A 19,727-nucleotide genomic window follows, 5' to 3' on the forward strand; every position below is an offset into this window, starting at 1 on the left:
CAAAACAAGTTTTGGCAATTTGATTCTATGTACACGAGATTAAATCAGTCTTCTCCTTTTTAGCCCAATGATTACACTTTACAGTTTAACAATAGCCAATCCCCCTTTTTGTGCAAAACAAAATAAAAAAGTTTCTAAAGTTCCTTTTATCATTCAAACCATTCATTCATATCATTTAAACTGGTGCCTCGAAAAGGCAATAAACAGGCAGATATTCCGCATTTATTATAATGGTATAATGTTCTTGATTTATTAATGTTCTCATTCCCTGAAGGACAGCTGAACATAATATAACTTGTTGTAGTATGATAATAAAAGGGATCATTGATTACTGCGCTATCAGTCGGCAAACACTTGAGTGCGCGATTTATTTGAAAACACAATAATTAGAGGAGCTTAATGAAACAGCGCGCGCAGTACGAGTACTCCTCACAGCGATTACCGAGTGCCAGCTCCTACACGTAGCTTTGATGTTTATAACGGGGATAACATTAGTCATTATGTATTGATTTCAGCTTTTTACTGGACTGTACATTCATGAATATACGTATAAGTATATTATAATGCTCAGACATTATGAATAGCAAGCTTTTTAGGATTAAATAAATAGTTATAATTTGACCTTTGTTGCACATCAACTTTGTTTAACCACCTACCTTTAAATGTCGCAGACCCGCCTAGCCGCCAGGACAGCTCCCTCGCCTGGACACCCTGACAGTGGACACCGACAGCAGCACTGGGCCGCGGCCTCGATAATAACAAGTTGTTGTCTAGTGCATATTCAAATTAAATCAAATGAATACGAAGAAGAGAAGATGACGTACGAGCTCCGCCCGTGTCGTACGTCCGTCTCAACAGCCCACTCGCATTCGATCGGTAATTGGAATAATATTAACGAACAAACTTCCTTATATATGCCATTGCCTAGACATGACGATGGGAAATTTCCTAAATATAGTATAAAGCTTATGTATGTTCTCTTATTCAAAATTATTAAATCCTCATTGCGCAAATAGTTTATTTTAATAAAACACATAATCAGAGTCGAACTTCCCAAATCTAAACTGATTTTTCTGTTTTAAAAAATACTTGACAGTACTCGAACTTCGTTATCTAGCCTGTTGCCCAGCTAAGCTTAACCCTGTCCTGTTTACGTTCCCCCCGTCGGTACCGCAGCAGCTCGTCGAGCGCGGCGCGGTGCCTGGGCCGGTAGTGCTCCGTCCACGGCTTCTGCTTGGCCTTGAGCTCCTGCAATAACATGACTCTTGTAAACTGACACTTGACCTGGTCGAACTTAAATATCAGCCTGCACTTTTCATTCTTCATCGTTATCATACCATATTTGGCTTACTGCTGAGAACGAATCTCTTATCAGAAGAAAATGGGTTAGGCTAATAGACCACCACACTGGCCCCATGCGGACTGGCACACTTCAAACACGTTGAGCATTAAAAAAGTTCTCAGGTATGCAGGTTTCCCCATGATGTTTTTGCTTCACCGTTTGAGACAAGATTCCAACCTATGCCCTCAGAATCGAAGGCAGATGTCATATCGACAGGGCTATCGTACGTTTTATAGTTCAGCAGTTCCTACATCAACGAAAAAACCTCTATAGCTCTACTGTAAAGGGGGCCGATTCAACACGGAGAGGTCGTGAGTTAATCCTCGGTCACTGGACTAGTGTCGTACCCACTTCTAACTGTCTTTTCCAATTGGAGGAGAACAGGAATATTTAAAAACATGGGAAATGATTTTTGGTATGTTTAAGACCTGGCAGTAGTGATGCCACCACGGCAGCACCAGCGACCTGCCGTCCAGGCGGCTCTCCATCTCGTCACAGAACACCTTGTTGGGTATCTTCCACGCCGCTAGCTCATCACCGCGCAGCTCAGCCGGGAGTGATGGCGCTCGGCTCGAGGCACGCAGCCTGCGAGGGTGGACAGTCTGCAGGAATACTAAGAGTAACGGAATACTGCGAACCTGGAAGAAGGCACATTAATAGAGGTTCTAGTTGAAAAGTTCGACTGTGGCCAAGTATCCAGATATTTAACTTTTCGATACAGTGTAAGTCATTAAATAATAGGTTTTTTTATTTTGTTTCAAATTTAAGTAGGCTTTGTTTGAAAATTCATGTTACAAATCGACATTTAAACTAATAGTATAATATGCATATTGACAACGCAAGCAGAATTTTCATTCTCATTTTTTCAAATACCTTTAACTTTAATTAAATTGTAAACCACATTACAAAAGCCTTGTTAAACATTTTTTGAAGGTAATAGCCAATGGGGAAGAGATATAAAATACCTACAACCAAACCTTCTTCTAATATCTGCTATATACCTGTAAATGTAGGATCATAACTTTGAAATACAATACAATTTGTTTGTTAGTGCCATCATAATATACGACTATTATGTTAACGTCAAGCAAAAAGTCCGATATATTAAATAAATATAAACCCCAGTAACAGTAGTAAGTACGCACTCGGTTACTGATTACAATATTTTATATCGATTTTATTGCTCCGCCGGTATTGTGTCAGAAAAAGTAATTTTCTTCACATAAAACTTTATTAGTACATTACTTATGTTCGCAGTGTTACATTCACCATTGCTCAGGCACTGAAATTGTTTATTAATATTTCTACGGATACAGTTATAGATTCAACTTTTCTCTTCTATAAGGAAGCAGGGTTTGTTAAGTACGGAGGGCAATACGAATAGGCTAAGGTTGAGACGTTGCTATTTAATTTGCATGTAACTTTGCGTTGCCTTTTTACAAGGCGCTTAACACAAGATCCGTTTTTCAACAATTTTTTATTGTACATGGCTTATAATTTTATTGTTAGCTACTTCTAATTCACACAGTAGATAGAAGCTAAAATAGGCTGATGATTTATATTAAAACCCGTAACTTCAGAAGAATCGTTTCGCTGAACTGGTAAAACAACAAAAAGACTAGAAACTTTTTTTGGTGCAATTTACTAAGTGGGTCGCTGCCACCGCTTAGCGCTGTCCATTATTATAATAAGTATAATTAATGAAGAATTCGATGCAGCTTGAATTTTAATCTTATAGTAAATTGTACTTGAGTTGAAAACGCGTAGGTACGCGCCGCTGAAAATTATTTCTACTTCAGATGACATTCTTTATGAAACAACAAACTTGTTTTAAGATGAAACAATTCAAACCAACATCGAATTTAATTAAAATAGCTTTATAAATAATTAACATGTGCGACGGCAATTTGGTAGGTAAGTCTACGACGGGAAGCTATTTTCTGGTTAAAGTAGTTCTGGTTCTTCTGATTTATTTAAATCCAGATAATCCTGAAGCCACTAAGACATTTTTGGCAAAATTATAAACCTAAACTTCCAAAGTGACCTTCAGCGGGTATCGAACCTGAGATCTTTCAAAGCCACATATGGCCCCAGCAGTATAAACGCATGCAATGCAAAAAAGTGTGTAGTACAAAAGGTTGAATGGCGGGAGATCAATGATCAGCATCTCCGCCCGACACGCACACGCGCGCACCACGCGCTCGCAGCCTTACGCGGACGATCATATTAAAAAAAACAATATTATCGTATATTTTTAATAAACAACTTGTTAAGAAAGTGATTAACTTGAAACAAATTAGTGCTAACTACAACCATAACAGTAAATATTTAAATAAAAAAAAAATTGAAATAATTTATTTACGTACAAATTGTGTCAATCAACATTAAATAAAATTATTATAAAAATGTAATAATATAAAGTGAAAATATAAAATGCGAACTTGAACAAATATTTGTATCATTTCAAATTGTAAGGAGAACGGAAGAGTTACAATCGTTATCAGTAATGCTGTGTACAAATGACGCCGGTTGTGCAGCGGCGGTGTGGTGTGTCAGGAGGAGCAAGTCCATCAGTCTGCGCCGACTGTATGCGGGTCTGATAGCGAGCGCGCTGCTCGGTGCCGCGGGCTACGTAGACGCAGGTAAATACTAAATACTAATTTACAACTAAATAATTAAGCGGACGCCCGCGACTTCGTCCGCGTTGAGTCCAGTTTTTCACAAATCCCGCGGGAACCATGTTTTTTTTGGGATGAAAAGTAGATATGTGGCAATCCAGAGTAAAATCTATTTCCATTTTAAAGCGTGAAGGAGGAACAAACATACTTACATATACACAAACTTTCGCCTTTATAGTATTAGTGTGATAATGTGATAAGTACTGCGAAAGAACTCATCTGAAACCTCAACAATCACTCAACTAACTAAATTAACTAAAACTAGAAACAAAGTAGCGCCAAATTCCGTTAAGCAATGAAACTTTAGCTGTGCCTTCAGTCTGAAGGGTAAGGTTGCCGATAAACTAACAAGCACAGTTCAACTATAGTGTGTTCTTAGCATGCCGTGGGTAGACGGCATGCTATGTACTCATAGTATGCACGAGGCGGTGTTCTAGGTGTTCTATGTAGACGGGATGGTTTCCTACTTCCTCTTCACTTTTCATCCTCTTTGGGATCAGGTGTTCTATCCGAATTACAGATTACGAATTAAATATGTGAGTAGAGTAAATCGTAGGTACCTGTTCCAAGTAAGCCCGTCCCTTAAACCGCTGTCATAAACTGTATCATCACTTAACATCATGTGAGATCGCAGTCTAACTTGTTATTGAATAAAAAAAAATACGGCTTAAGTAAAATTTCTTTAGGGTTTCCTCTCAACGCTCGTTCGCGTCGCTTGATTACATTTTTCGTAACGCATTCACGCAGTACCAAGTCAAGCATGCATATAATAGAAGTTCTACTTAAAAAATATGACAACAAACTTTTACTCGTAATCAACATAAACCACAGTTGGTTTAACTGTAGGGACCCTGGTAAACACCCATACGAATATCTAACTAAATCATAAAAATGCAAATCATTAAATTGTATGATCAGTAGAGTGTAACGTCGAGTGTCAAGTGAACTGGTTAAGAATCTGAGAGAAATTCGTGGTCGTGCCGTTACGTAACGCGAATATTATATCATAATCAATGCCACGGTGAAGTGACCGATTGTGGCTCATTATACAACCGGGAACAAGTTCTACGGCAGTTCACAGCTTCTAAGAGTAGCGCTTTGAAGACATTATAGTAATCCGGTAAAACATCTTTCAACTTGCCTCAATAACACCACGGTGAAGGGCCGATCTCTACATAGAAGTTGTGGATTTGATCGCCGCCCACTGACGTACACATTTTTTACACTTTTTCCGACTAATTGGAGAAAAACGGGACAGCTCATAAAATACTTATAACAAATAATCCAAAAAAAGATCTTTGAGATGTTAAAATATTTGTTATTAGCAGCCGCTACGCGGTTTTACTTGCATAGTGTTCTCGTGGAGATACAGAGATAACATATAGCCTGACACTTACTACTAAAGTGGTCTTTGGCTGGCTGGTGGGAGGCTTCGGCCGAGGCTAGTTACCACCCTACCGACAAAGACGTACCTACCGCCAAGCGATTTAGCGTTCCGGTATGATGTCGTGTAAAGGGGCGTGGATCTTAAATTGCATCATCACTTACTATCAGGTAAGATTGTAGTCAAGAATAATAAAAGGTCTTCCAGTGGTAAAAGAATTTCTTTCTAGAGATTTACTGAACCTATTATATTTATCTCTTTATAAAATTAGATATAGATTATAATAATATGAAGATGATACGAAAATAACGGGATGAAAAGTCAATACCTCCAAGTTTAAGTCAATCACGAGACTCAAAACTGACAGTGTCAGGTATAACCACATAACTATAAAGGCAATATTTAAGTTTCATACATTTAACTGCAATCACAAAGGGTTATTATAATTTAGAAAGAAAATTACTTTAATAGCTACGGATACACAATTGTTAGGCACTGATGATAAATAATAATTGTAGAAGTTTATACGTTTGATACAATACCAGATAAACACCACGATCGAGACTTTTCCGTACAATAAATATCTCACTGTGGAATTCCATAATTACTACTTGTACGATACATAAAGGAATGTATAATTTATAACACGGACAACAACGTAGTCTCGTCTGTCTGTTTATCATGTTCATCTCGTAAAAACGTCGCTTGGGTTAAGATTGTCATCACTTTATATGAATTTTTTGTACGAGTAGTGTGTCATTAAAAATGAATTGTATTGCAAAATTTCAAGTTTTTTAAATCAGTTTTTCAATAATTTTACTGTGTAGCATTTATGAACACATCAATCAGTCTAGTTTTGACGCTTAACCGCTGAAGCAGTCTTAACACGGCATAGCTACAAGTAAAGTTCATCTACATATGTACTTATTATCATTACCTCGATTTGTAGTGACTCTACCATCTGTTGCCCTTTTCAACTTTATATTTTCTTAATTCTCTGCGTGTGTGAAGTCTGCCAATGCGCATTGGACCAGCGTGGAGGACTATTGGCCTAACCCCTCTCATTATGAGAGGAGACTTGAGCTCAGCAGTGAGCCCAATATGGGTTGAAAGTGGTGTTGACGATGATAGCTACGAGTATTGAGACATTGCATCCTGAAGACGGGAATAGAACAGTTTAACCCTAGAAATCAAATAATTCTTAAACGGATATAGTCTCCGGCGTTTACTTGTACATAATATTATATATTCATACTTAAGACCATACGACGTGTCGTTTCCGTAACCATTAAAGCGTTTTATCAATACAATCATCTCGAGAACCTTCATAAAATATAATAGCCAAAGGAAGTATACAACACATGGAGTGTATAAACGTATAGCACATGCAAATGTAAGACAGAAGCAGTAATAAGCCGATTACCATGCGCCGGCGACCCGCGGCTCTGAGGTAGCTAGGCACCATGGTAGACTCCGCGCCACGAAAGAAGTCCCGCGGCTAAAAACTGAACTAAAATTGACAGCGCCTTACATAGATGACGATAAGACCGCCACGAATGACAATTTGCGCCATTAAGACATTAGCGCCGCGTCTACGGGACTTGTTTCGTGGCGCGGAGTCTACGATGCGCTCGCTTCCTGCATTCTCTGTCCCAGCTGCACAGCGCACAGGTAGATCGTGCGCGCAATGAATGTGTCTTATATCCATATAAGTCAAGGTCAATGTATAATTTTCATATTATTCAAATAGTTTCCTCAGTCAGCACATGATAGATATGTAAACAACCTACGTTTATAACATTTATAAGGTAAGAATAACATGCTGAGCACCTTAGGAAGCTTTCGCATGACTGTTGGATCGAAGGGCTCATACAAAAGGCAGGAAAACAGTGATGAGAAAAGGTGCTTTATTCTGGAGCCCGTTAGGAAAGGTCGTCGGTTGCTTGGGCAATCAAAATTAATTATTGGGCAATATTTTTTATAAATTTTTAATGAGTAATTTTTATTTAAAAAAACATATAAAATAAAGGTATATTCATAACCATCAATAGATCCGCGGTTAACAGGCTGAACTAATTTAACAGGTCTCTTGTTCGATCTCGGCGACGGACTGTTAAAGCGTACTACTTACTGGGCTGTTCGGCTTCTCGATTAATTTGACAGACACTACTAATTTAATAAATTATTAATTGGCATTTTTATTAAAGCTCTTGTGACTAACTTATCAGGGGAAGAACCTACTGCAATTAAAGTTGATATCACAAAAAATATTAAAATAAGTAAAGTAACTGTTGCGCACGGAATATATTTATGCCCGACTGTTGACCTGACGCATCGCCACACGGTAGATACCCAAGTATATCTGCAAAACAATTTTTGCTCTGCGACTGCTCATGTTTTTTTATAAAATTAAGTTGAGAAAAACCTCAATTACTTCACCAAAATTATAGGTTAACTAATTCCTTCCTACCTAAGTCCATAGTTTATATTAGATACAGTAGTGTTAAGAAATATGTAAATGAATGGTTTAACATACAAACATAATGAAGATCAAAGTGTCCAAACGTTGCCAAATGTAACAGTTTTGTAAGACGCAGCTCTCTCAAAGATCGAGTTAACGTCTGTGATGTAAACTTGAATCTTAATTGCACTATGACAATAACTAGATTATAAGCTATTATCATTTAGTTATTATACGTAACTATTGTTGTTTCGGTAACAGAGACAGTTGCCCAAACTGAACAATGGAGAATCTTATGCGCCGTGCGAACAACAACTACTTACACACATATTATAATTCAAATTCAAATTGGTTTAAAGTAGGCTTTCATTACAAATACTTTCGAAAGTAAAGTCTGTATAGGTACCTACTTATAATGAAAATTAGATTAAAATACCTTTGTAATGTTTGAGAGATTCAACCTACCTATCTCGGTTTGTAGGGACTCTACCATCTGTTGCTCTTTTCAACTTTATATTTTATTGTGTGGTTTTGCTGATCAAAGTAAATCCAAGGATCTGTCATTATGAAACAACAAATCAGTCATTTAGTACTAAATCTTTATTTAATAAATAAGAAAACTATACAAACAACAAAACACAATGATTAAACGTTTGCATTAGTGCGCAAATTGCCTCACAGTGATCTTAAATTTATTTTACATCATTATGACGTAAAGTATGATTGGAACATTATAGTCGTACCTCTCTATGCAAAGATAAGAAACACGTGTGCGTCGAAAAGTTCATTAAAAGTTTCAACATAAAAAATTGCTAGCTTTTAACAGAACGATATGCAGACGTTGTTGCGAAATGTATAAAATACCCATGTATGTCTATAATTGCATCGATAAAGGTCTATTTCATAAAATAATTTGTAGATGCAATTCAGTCCGCGCTAATTAATAGCTGTTGTAGATGTGTTCGTTACGTAGTTATCTGGGGAAATGATACAACCATGCTTACTCCTATTCGCACGCCATCGTCAGGAGAGGAAAACAATACTCGAAATAAATAACGATTGAATCGTAGGTGTGCTAGGAAGATAAGCAGTACGCGAGGACAAAATACATGCCTTCCTTTATAATAAAAAGTTCAGTAGCAACTAAATAATACTCAATATAAGTAACGAGAAGTACACGTCGTGATTATGTATATCCACAGACTAAATAAATGACTTGTCTATTATGAGATACAATGATAAATTTATTTCAAATTTTGAGATATTAGTATTAAAGCCGATCCTTGACATACATATTTAGAGCTCACGACGAATTATCTTCATCAATCAAGTGTAATCTTGAATTAATTTAATTCCTCCAACTCCAAAAACCTTAAAGCGCAGTGTTGCACCTAATTAGCGCATAAAGTCCACTTCACAATATAAGAAATTTTTATAAGACACAAATAATTAAAGTCGCATGTGAAAACGCATTATTATCATTAATTAACATATCATAACATCCTAACACTTATGACGTGCACCTTAAAGGCAAGAGTATATTATATATATAATAGGCATCTTCTAAGCAGACGCGCTCCAACTTAAACCTCATCATTGCTTTCCACCAGGCATGATTGTAGTCAAGCGCAAGTCTATTCTGATTACAAATAGAACCAAATTAGGTACATTATAAGTCTTATAGTATTCTATGTAGACAAAAATTGACTGAAATGAATCACGTGTAGGCAAAAGTGACGAGCATCGTATAGCATACAATGTCGTGGCGTCAGTCGAAGCGTGTATAGCCTCGTGTGACCGCAGCCTAAGCTTGCGAACGCGTACTTCACGAAGTGCAAACGTTTGCAGTGAAGTGTGAGAACAGCTTAGCATTAGATGTGTGACACACTGCGGGTACAAGGTCAACACACGCTTTGTTCTTCGCGCAAATGATTGGCCAATTAATGTTAATGGAAACTTTTTACTTCATGCATCAACAAAGCTTAACGTAGCACATATGTAAATAGGTCAGGTTCATTATCAGCCCATTATGACGGCCCACTACCTACCCTCTCTCCTATAAAAAGGTAGAAAGGTAGATATAGAAAGTATCTAAATATCCCATTAAATAAAGCCTAATTCTTGTCACCACTTGGTGGTCCAAAGAAGAAAGCTTTGAGTCACTCGGCGAGTATCTCTAGTAGTAGAATAAAAAATAAGAAAATCGGCACAACAAAGCCGAAGTGGCAATGGGTGGAGCAAATAGTTTAATGGTGCGATGAATGTACAGGTCCCCTGAGTGTAGAAGTGATGCTACCGCGCCACAATGTACAGTATTGGTCGATTTCCAAACGTAGGTACCACAGAGAGCTGCTGGTCGCAGGCAAGACCGTTGTGTTTCCAAGTTCATACAAAGGTGCCAACAGTGCCTAGACATCCTCAGGGTGACGTGATGATGATGATAAATATCAACCGGTTTACTATAAAGTTTGTAACATAAGTTTTGTTATGATACAAATAATTGCTTGTTACATATTCGTTGCAGTAGATTTAGTAGCGTTTTATTGTTATTACAGCGGAACCGCAAACACAACATGAAATCGCAGAACAACGATTCCGATACAACGCGAGTGACAGACTCTACAATTGGTTCCGCATATTTCATTCAAGATAACTAAAATAGATAGAAAAGTACAGTTTATTCAATCTCTACCAATTTTATGAATTTACTAACGTCTTAATTTAATAATCATAAATGTTATTGATTTTTTAATATTTTTTTAAACTAAAGCAACAAAATTTAACCTTGTATAATGTTATTGTTAAAAGCTTGCATTGTGCAGTTTGAGTAATAGTAAATACGATGATGTGTTCAAAATCATCACTAAGAAAGAAAATCAATTCAAATTTAAGTTTACAGACAGTACGTACCTAACTAATATAACAAGTAACTAAAACTAAGGGGCCCCTAAGTTAAGAGGTCGCACTCACCGCCGAGAAGTTACGGGTCCGTAGCTCGCTACTACTAATTATCGTACTTTATGTACTATCAACAAAATGTCTACAACTAATTGGATGGGAAGAAGAATATTGGTCATATTTTACGAGTAGGCAAACATTATAAAAAAATATATTTTTTTATACTGTGCAATATTTTCAATTGCAATGTTACGTTAGGGATCTCTAAAAAATAAAGACCGAAACCACTTTCGTTGGCGGTCAGCCGGTCGGTCGGTCGATGCTGCAGATTGGCCTTTGTGCACTTTCTCTTACCAAATCATACGAGTCGGTTTAATTCCGCATACTTGTGTGACATTGCAGTTTATACGATCCTACCCCTCTTGGTTGTACGTTTGCCCTTTTCGAGCATCTTATTATATACGAGTATCTATTTGATATAATGAAGTTACCATAAGTAATTTATACCTACGTAGTAAATACCTATCATTAGACACACAGATTAATAGTTAAATATCCTGTCATCATCATCATCATCATATCAGCCGATGGACGATACCTCCAAACATCGCGATTTGACAGCCTCCGTGGCTTAGTGGTATGCGCGATGGATTTACCAAGCGGAGGTCCTGGGATCGATCCCTGGCTGGGCCGATTGAGATTTTCTTATTTGGTCTGGCTGGTGGGAGGCTTCAGCCGTGGCTAGTTACCACCCTACCGACAAAGACGTACCTACCGCCAAGCGATTTAGCGTTCCGGTACGATGACGTGTAGAAAACGAAAATGGGTGTGGGTTTTCATCCTTCTCCTAACAAGTCAGGCCGCTTCCTTGTTAGACTGCATCATCACTTTCCATCAGGTGAGATTGTAGTCAGGGGCTAACTTGTAAAGAATAAAAATAAAAAAAAATCCTGAGCCGCCTGCATCCAGCGAATCCCTGCGACTCGCTTAATGTCGTCCGTCCATCTGGTGGAGGGTCGTCCAACACTGCATTTTCTAGTGCGGGGTCGCCATTCCAGCACCTTGAGACCCCAACGATGGTCACAAGTTCTTCGAACTATGTACCCTTTCGTACTTCGTGACTCATTGAGTTATGTCGGTGATGACATAACCAAAGATGAACCAAAGTGGTTCATCTTTGGTCTACCTGTACTTATTCGTAAATAATTTTCTTTATTTACAGGATAAAAGGGCTATGTACAAATCATTGCTACTATATATTCCTTATCTATCCAACGACAAACCCACCCGCCGGCACTCACCGGTAGCTCATTGAATGTCTACAATTAGAGTGATTGTCGCCAGCATGTAGTGCGTGAAATGCGACCATTTTTGCGGAGCGATGCAGCGCCCGCTAGTTACACGAATAAATTGCCTCCAGCGGGTTACGTCACGACATCGCACAGGCTGCGCTTGCGTTTGTGTATTATTTTGTTTTATACAATTAAAGACAGTGCATTCGCAACCTTCTAAATAAAGAGAATTTTGATGGAGTGGGACTGTGTGATATTGTCTTGAATTAAGTTCCTGACGCATTGCAACTGTTAGAGCCCCTTTATACAAAAACTAAGTCTAAACAATTTATTATTCTCTTGATTAGAGCAATCATTAAGAACATGAAGCTAAGCTAGTATAAAGGAATAAAATTTTGAAGCATCTAGCAAGCACAATGTGAGGATCAAGGCCTTCACCACGTATATGCCAGATGCGATAATAACTCGTTCCTATTTAAACCTACACGACCAAAAGGTAATAAAAAGTAATAGCTTTAACGGAGCTCTCGGGGATGCCTTAAACTTGTTTAATGAGAAAAAATACAGAACAAAAAAATGGCATTCTTACATGATTAACTTGCAGTATGTATCAGTCAACGGTGAAGGACAAACATCGTGAGGAAACCTGCATACCTAAGAATTTTCTTAATTATCTGCGTGTGTGAAGTCTGCCAATCCGCATTGGGCCAGTGTGGTGGACTATTAGCCCTCTTATTCTGAGAGGAAACTCGTGCCCAAAAGTGAGCCGAATGTAGATTGTTAATTGTTTTTTATTAATTAAAATGTGATGTCTGCTCCTTAACCCTTCATCTATACGGAGGAAGGCCTGGCTCTGAAGCGGGTCATTGAAATAGGCTGATACCTAATGATGATGTACGGGTATCAGTCGATCCAAACAACACATGTTATATCAACGTTTGTAATTCAACCAGGATTCAGTAATGGGAATGTCCTTCCGGCGTTGTCTACAAGAAGCGTCGCCAGACCTCATCATTGTTTTCCATTTTTATTTGTTTTCTATGTCTGTGGATAGGATAACTGAACACCAGCCTCTGCTTATCAAAAACAATCAGAAAATCCATAATTAAACTCACTTAAAGCATGCCTCTTCATCCTGCAAGTTTCGTACAAAATAAGGCGTTGCTTATAACCTTGTTTTGAACAAAGCATAACGAAATAATTAACTTCTTTGTAATCTTCTATTGAAATATTTTTAAATTTCTTTGTTTGGATTAATTGATATGCTTGATTAAGTAGGTAGAGGTACCTCTATTATTTATCACTAATAATCACGTTATTAAGCAAATAAATGTTTGTGTATTTGAAGGCTCTCGTAGACTCGCGCCAATTAAGTGTAATCACTGTTCAATGAAACATGAATGTTAGAATTTTAAACGTTCCTCTATTGTTGTGTGCATATAAGAACAAAGGTCTCCAGATCTTAACTTGAACGGTAATTATCTGACGAGCTTTTGTTATAAAGAGTTATTTATCCAACTGGTGTTGAGTATGTTTATATTTTACACGAATTAGTTTCCCCTATAGATGAAGAACAACTTACATTAGGATATACCTACAACGACATTTTGTAGCTACTGTTATTTTTGACTAATCGACGAATTTTAATATGGGTTTCATAATTATATTGTAGTCGAAATAAACGATAAATGATACGATAAAGTTATGGTCCAAGATGCTGACAGTTTCGTCTTAGACACATGCCTTAGCTTATTTATTCTTTGTATTTCTCCTATTACAATTCGTTTGAGTTTCAAGAAATGATGGGTTGTTACACTGCGCCAAAGATCAATATCTATTTTAAAGAAATAGTTGACCGTACAAGTTGGTGATTCATTTGATACTAAGGAAAATCCCACCAAAAACAAAAGTCAAAAACAATCAATGTCAATGTCAATGTTACAAATTAGTAAGTTAGTAACAAGCACTGCCCTGCGCTTCTCCTTGAACTTCACGTGCCTGCGTTACTCCGATACCATTCAGATCAAAGCAATTAAACTGGCAATAGAATTAGGAGACAGCAGTACTTTCCTGAACGATCTCTATACCTATCTATCACAAAGAGGTCTACATTGCATCTCCTAAGTTCGCCCGAACTTCAATAGTCTACCATCTTCGAACCTTTACAAAATGTCTTTGTCTATAATATTGAATTAACAGAAATAAGGCTTAACTAACGTGATCTATCTGTCTTTCTATGTAAAGTATTTCTCCATATTTTCAGAATAATATACAATAAAATGGGTAACGTTAGGTTCAATAGTTTTAATTCAAAGTACCAAATAATAACAACTAACGTTGTATAGATAGGTATGCTAAAACGTCCGAGCTCGCAAATCTACTGCGGCAATGCTACCGTGTACCGTGTCATCGGCAGTGTCGCAACCATCCTCGATCCTAATCCACTCTCAGCCATTACACACTGACACTGCGCAGCGCAGCCTTGACATTACTCCTACTTTACATAATCGATCGACTCTATTTGTGAAATGCCTATCTTTGTTATGAGTTCGCATTATATTATAACCAGGCGCCTATTGCCCATCGATTGGTGTTAAAACTATTGCCAAACTAGTTATTACAAACATTTGAATGTTATGCATACCATGAATATATTTTCGCAAAATCAGATCGATAAAATATGATGGGAAAATTATGCATATTTTTTAAAATATTCTTTATAAAATTTAATATTATTTTCTGAATAGGTACACATACGAGTATTTATAAACATGAAATGGTTTTTAAAAAAATATAGTAGGTAATGTAGAAAATCTACCTACTCACTTATTAACAAATAATTGTTCGTTACTGTGTACTGTATGTTAGTTATGTTTATTTAAAGATCTAAACGACTTCTTGCCTCACCGACATCGTCTTCCTAATCGAAATAGGTATTGAAGTTCGTCAGCACACGCGAATTTATTAGTATCGATGATCGGCAACTTGATTGCACGGTGAGAGCTAGACGCGATATCCGAAAGCTTTGATCTGCACATGTAGGTACAAATTCCAATGCATTCAAGGCTTTTTGGAAGCTCAAAGCAACAATAATTGATCGGTACATTCTACACTGTGAGTAATTTAGGGAGTTCTTGTCGTTTGTGGAGTACCTACGGGTAATTGTTGCTCTACGATTATACGCAACTACTCTCCCGGCAGAATTATTCCACTATTTTAAACTTAGGGTACGCAAAATGTCATCGATTTGAAAAACTGTTGTTTGTAACACCAACTTATTCATTTCTTACTAATTTTTGTGACCTGGGAAATGGGAATACGTTTTGTCATCATCATCATTATCATTATCAGCCGATGGACGTCCACGTTTCAGATCGGCCGAGGTCCCTCACGTACGAGCAGATATACAACAGCACCGCCTACGCGCAGCTGGAGTACACGCACAGGGCGGGCAGGAGGAACAGCAGCCAGCACAGCGGGCCGAGGGGCGAGGGGGGCCGGCTGCGGAACACGCAGGGGCTCGGCCAGGGACAGCTGCTGGTGGGCTTCGCGCGCGATCCTTTCCGACCGTCCATACCGGAGGCTGATTATCTAAAGGGAGTGAGGTAAGAACCCTCAATGGAAAGTAAAACTATAACTTATTTATATTTATTCAAAACAATAAACTATATAATTATGGTTGATACACCTCTACCTTGTTGGTCCAGTGATAAGCCTAAATGGCAGCCCGGAGTTAGGGAATTGATGATGCTACACCCCCGGGCCTTGGAGAGGTCTATTGATCATCATTAACATGTCACAATTATAGTTACAGAGTTTAACATTTTCACTGCCTCAGCACCCGCATTGTGCCGGCTCCAAATTTCATCTCCTATGATAAGAGAAGCCTGGTTCTGTAGTGAGCCATTTATACAGGCTGATGATACCTACTGAATTCTTTATGAAGACTAGGAACTAGGCTTCTCAAACGGTGAAGGAAAACATCGTGAGGAAACCTGCACACCAGAAAATTTCTTAATTCTCTGCGTGTGTGAAGTCTGCCAATCCGCATTGGGCCAGCGTGGTGGACTATTGGCCTAAACCCTTTCATTCTGAGAGGAGACTCGAGTTCAGCAGTGAGCCGTATATGGGTTGATAACGAGGAACTAGAAATATCTGACGGTAATTTCACAGAAGTGTATGATACTTGATTATGTTGTTGATGATGATCTGGTTGTTACAGATCGCCGGACGGGCAGCAGTACAGCACGGAGCGCGGCAAGCGCGGCGTGGTGCACCTGTACAACATGCTGACGTGCGCCACGGGCTGCGACCCGCTGGACTACAAGGGCTACGGCTGCTACTGCGGCTTCCTGGGCGAGGGCCGCCCCACCGACCCCATCGACAAGTGAGACTCGCTCCCATCACTAATGTCTGTCGTGTTTGTCATAGAAACGGCCTGTGATTTTTTTAAAAAACTCTACGCCTCTAGAATTCAAGAAAGAAGTACCCCGAATCTAATCGATTACCACTAGGTACATTACTTTGCACCTCTGTGTTCCAGCTGCTGCCGCATCCACGACGAGTGTTACGAGAAGTTCCACTGCCCCTTCTACACGGTGTACTTCCAGCCCTACTACTGGAAGTGCTACCACGGCGAGCCGCTGTGCGCCAGGGAAAACCACTCGGTCCGCAAGGTGCTCATTGTACACACTAAACAAATTATTATTGCAGTCTATTTGTATTTCCCATTATAGGCCAGGCTTTTCACCTTTCTACTTAAGGCGCTATTATTTTGCTCTCTAACAATCACTATCAGAAGTTATTGATAATGATCGAAAACGATGGGTTATCGTGTTCGAGGGACAGAGTTACAGACCACCAATTTCCATCTACTTATACTGAGAATTTTACCTGATAATTTCTTGGGAAAAAAGATCAATATTTCGGAATCTGAACCCGGACAAAATATTAGCAAGCATGCTAGGTAGTGTTGCTATAGGTGATGTCTTTCCACTAAAGAGCAAACCATAGCTAAGGACGCACCAACTCCGCAGGGCGTGAACAGCTGCGCGGGGCAGCTGTGCGAGTGCGACCGGCGCTTCGCGATGTGCGTGCGCAAGTACTCGTGCCCGCGCGGCAAGGCGCTGTGCCGCTCCTCGCCGCTGCGGCTGCTGCAGAACATACTCATGTCCTATTGACTCCCTCTCGCTCGTGTCGGACTCATCAGCTGGGAGACACGTGCCGCCTGCCTTACCCGGTACGGCAGCCGCATCCACCTCGTCCACTCGTGGCATGGCTACCGACTGCAGTCAGTCAGTCTCACCACACAAGGAGCCTTCAGAAACTGACCAGCAATGTTCGGAATGTAAATAAAATAGGTAAGAACACGACTAGTCTATAAGTATAAGGTAGTACCTACTGTCCGTTATGCCTAGCTCGGACTAGTATTTTAGTCGAGTACGAACGATATTTGGAAATTTTTGAATTTCCCGCCCATAAATCGTTCGTTCTCGACTAATTTAGTCCGAACTAGGCCTTAGAGCCATTTATTTATACTCACCTTTTATAATTTAAGAGCAATTAAGATAATTATTTGTACTTTACTTTTAATATTTATGTTATTTACCAATTTCACAGAATACATATCCAATTGAAGTAAAATGCAGCCAGTATGTGTAGTGTATATAAGTGTTGTTGCAACCATTACCCAGGGGCAGGATTTGTAATAACTATAAGAATATTAGCTTAAAGTATCTTCTTATCTAATAAAAAGTTACCAATATAATTATAAGGATTATGTAAATACCTACCTAATTAACTACAATAATATAGATAAATATTAATAACTCGACTTAGTCGTAATTTTGTACAATACCTACCTATTCACATATCGGTAGGTTAATATATTTAATAAATAAACATTAGAAAGTTGTATGTATTTAATTTAATATACCTAGGTATGTAGGTATAGCCCAGTGGATATGACCTCTGCCTTCGATTCGGAGGGCATAGGTTCAAATCCGGCCCGGGACATGCACCTCCAATTTTTCAGTTGTGTGCATTTTAAGAATTTAAATATCACGTGTCTCTAACGGAGAAGGAAAACATCGTGAGGAAATCTGCATTCCTGAGAATTTTCTTAATTCTTAAGGTGTGTGAAGTCCGCCCATCCGCATTGAGCTAGCGTAGCGGCCAAGATATTCGTGCTTAACGGTGAAGTTAACATAATTATGTAATAATGTTAATAATTAATAGGTACTTTTTTAGTATTTGTTTCTTTCTGCATCAGCTAGCTTTTTGAAAATGATGGACCTCTGCACTTGATGCATCCAGCATCCTTTCACACAACATGAGCCAACGCTTGGATATTGCCAGCGGTAGCGCAGCTACTACTCTTATATTGTTACTAACTAGCGGACGCCCGCGTCTTCGTCCACGTGGAATTGGTAATTATATAATTATGCCCTCCAACAATTTTTTTTAAATATCTTCAATGTACAAAATTTGAAATAAGTACCTATCTAGATATAGATAGAAAGAACTCATTATTCGTCGCAATAGGCATCTTAACTTAATGTAATTTTTAAGCCATCTAAACCGCATATGCCGTCTGATCCGTTCACATTAACACCACATTAGTCGTTACGCCAAGTCCGAGATCGTTAACCGAAGCACGCCCGTATGCTGCAGCGTGGGCATGTAATCTCTATGACATTTCCCATGAAAGTAGATAATTAAGAAACATCAATTAGCCTTCACAGCGTCCTGAGCCTATTAACCCTAAGATCTCTCATCTCCCTAAGATCCTAAGATCTCAGATCAGACGTGATAACAGGTTCTAAGTACCCACTTTCCTGAAGACGATCAATATATTATAACGATGAGTGTAAAATAGTAGGTAAATGTAATAAACTTCGTGGGTCACGTAACTACTGGTGGGTTATAACTTGGCGGATAATTCCTCGCTGGTAAAATCATAATGTGGGCAGATTTGTTTTACCCATAAATGCTGATAGAGAAATATAACTCAACTTGAATACCGAAAAGTAAACGTTCTTTCTGAAATAGAATAACATATCTACCTATATCGAATTTTACTCAGTCGAGGATACTACAACATTGATAAGTTCCTTAATGATAAAGGTGCTTGGAGGCCGTTGGATCAGCTTCCACCTTCACACAGGAAGTAAAACTATAAGAAATGTAAACAGTAATTGTTATCAATTGTAAATTATAATACTGTATGGCTTTTTCAAAAGAGCAACTGTTGAGTTTCTTGCCGGTATCTTCTCAGCAGAATCTGCCTTCCGAACCGGTGGTAGAATCTTTACAAATAGTCAACTGACGTGTTAAAAGTGCTTGTAAACTGAGCCTACTTGAAATAAATGATTTTTGATTTTGATTTTGAACTCTCGCGCAGTCGCCAACCTATCGTCACTGACGTACCTACATATTTTCACCATTTAGAAATTAATGTGGCTTTACTGGCGGGCAGTTTACGAGCGTGACTGCAGCGTGACGCGCGAGAGTGGACACAATTAGTCGCCGCACTATCAGATGATTGATTTGCACGCGTCTTGTAGAGAAGTCGGTGGAATGAACAGGTAATCGATTGACGCAGAACATCTTGGTCTATCTAAGAGAACTGTCCAAAAATACACCACATTGAAACTATATTTATAGGAATGGT

General features: G+C 38.6%; 1 protein-coding gene and 1 long non-coding RNA gene across 3 annotated transcripts; one reads left to right on the forward strand and one right to left on the reverse strand.

The window, feature by feature from the left end:
• Positions 1-683: 683 nt before the first annotated feature.
• Positions 684-7,755, reverse strand: LOC128198423 (uncharacterized). The gene is made up of 3 exons (XR_008251141.1): positions 7,536-7,755; positions 1,771-1,980; positions 684-1,248 (listed from the first exon to the last, which is right to left on the reverse strand). It is a non-coding gene; the product is annotated as an uncharacterized LOC128198423 (long non-coding RNA).
• On the forward strand, positions 3,514-17,968 carry LOC112043572 (uncharacterized). Of its 2 annotated transcripts, XR_008251140.1 has the most exons (6): positions 3,514-3,984; positions 15,429-15,660; positions 16,278-16,442; positions 16,599-16,731; positions 17,092-17,415; positions 17,675-17,968. XR_008251140.1 is itself a non-coding variant. In XM_024079051.2 (5 exons), the coding sequence occupies exons 1-5, from the start codon at positions 3,849-3,851 to the stop codon at positions 17,233-17,235; spliced, it is 810 nt and encodes a 269-aa protein (XP_023934819.1). In that variant the 5' UTR covers positions 3,514-3,848; the 3' UTR covers positions 17,236-17,968. The 2 variants fall into 2 exon arrangements, 1 of the variants encoding a protein (XP_023934819.1); XM_024079051.2 differs by having other exon boundaries at positions 17,092-17,968.
• Positions 17,969-19,727: the final 1,759 nt, after the last annotated feature.

Source organism: Bicyclus anynana, chromosome 10, assembly GCF_947172395.1.
Source record: "Bicyclus anynana chromosome 10, ilBicAnyn1.1, whole genome shotgun sequence".
In the NCBI taxonomy this organism is placed as follows: Eukaryota; Metazoa; Arthropoda; class Insecta; order Lepidoptera; family Nymphalidae; genus Bicyclus; species Bicyclus anynana.

Coding starts and splice junctions, on each gene's coding strand:
- LOC112043572 (XM_024079051.2), top strand. CDS start 3,849: ATGCTGTGTACAAATGACGCCGGTTGTGCAGCGGCGGTGTGGTGTGTC. Junction 3,985..15,428: donor CGCGGGCTACGTAGACGCAG/GTAAATACTAAA, acceptor TCCACGTTTCAG/ATCGGCCGAGGTCCCTCACG. Junction 15,661..16,277: donor GATTATCTAAAGGGAGTGAG/GTAAGAACCCTC, acceptor TGGTTGTTACAG/ATCGCCGGACGGGCAGCAGT.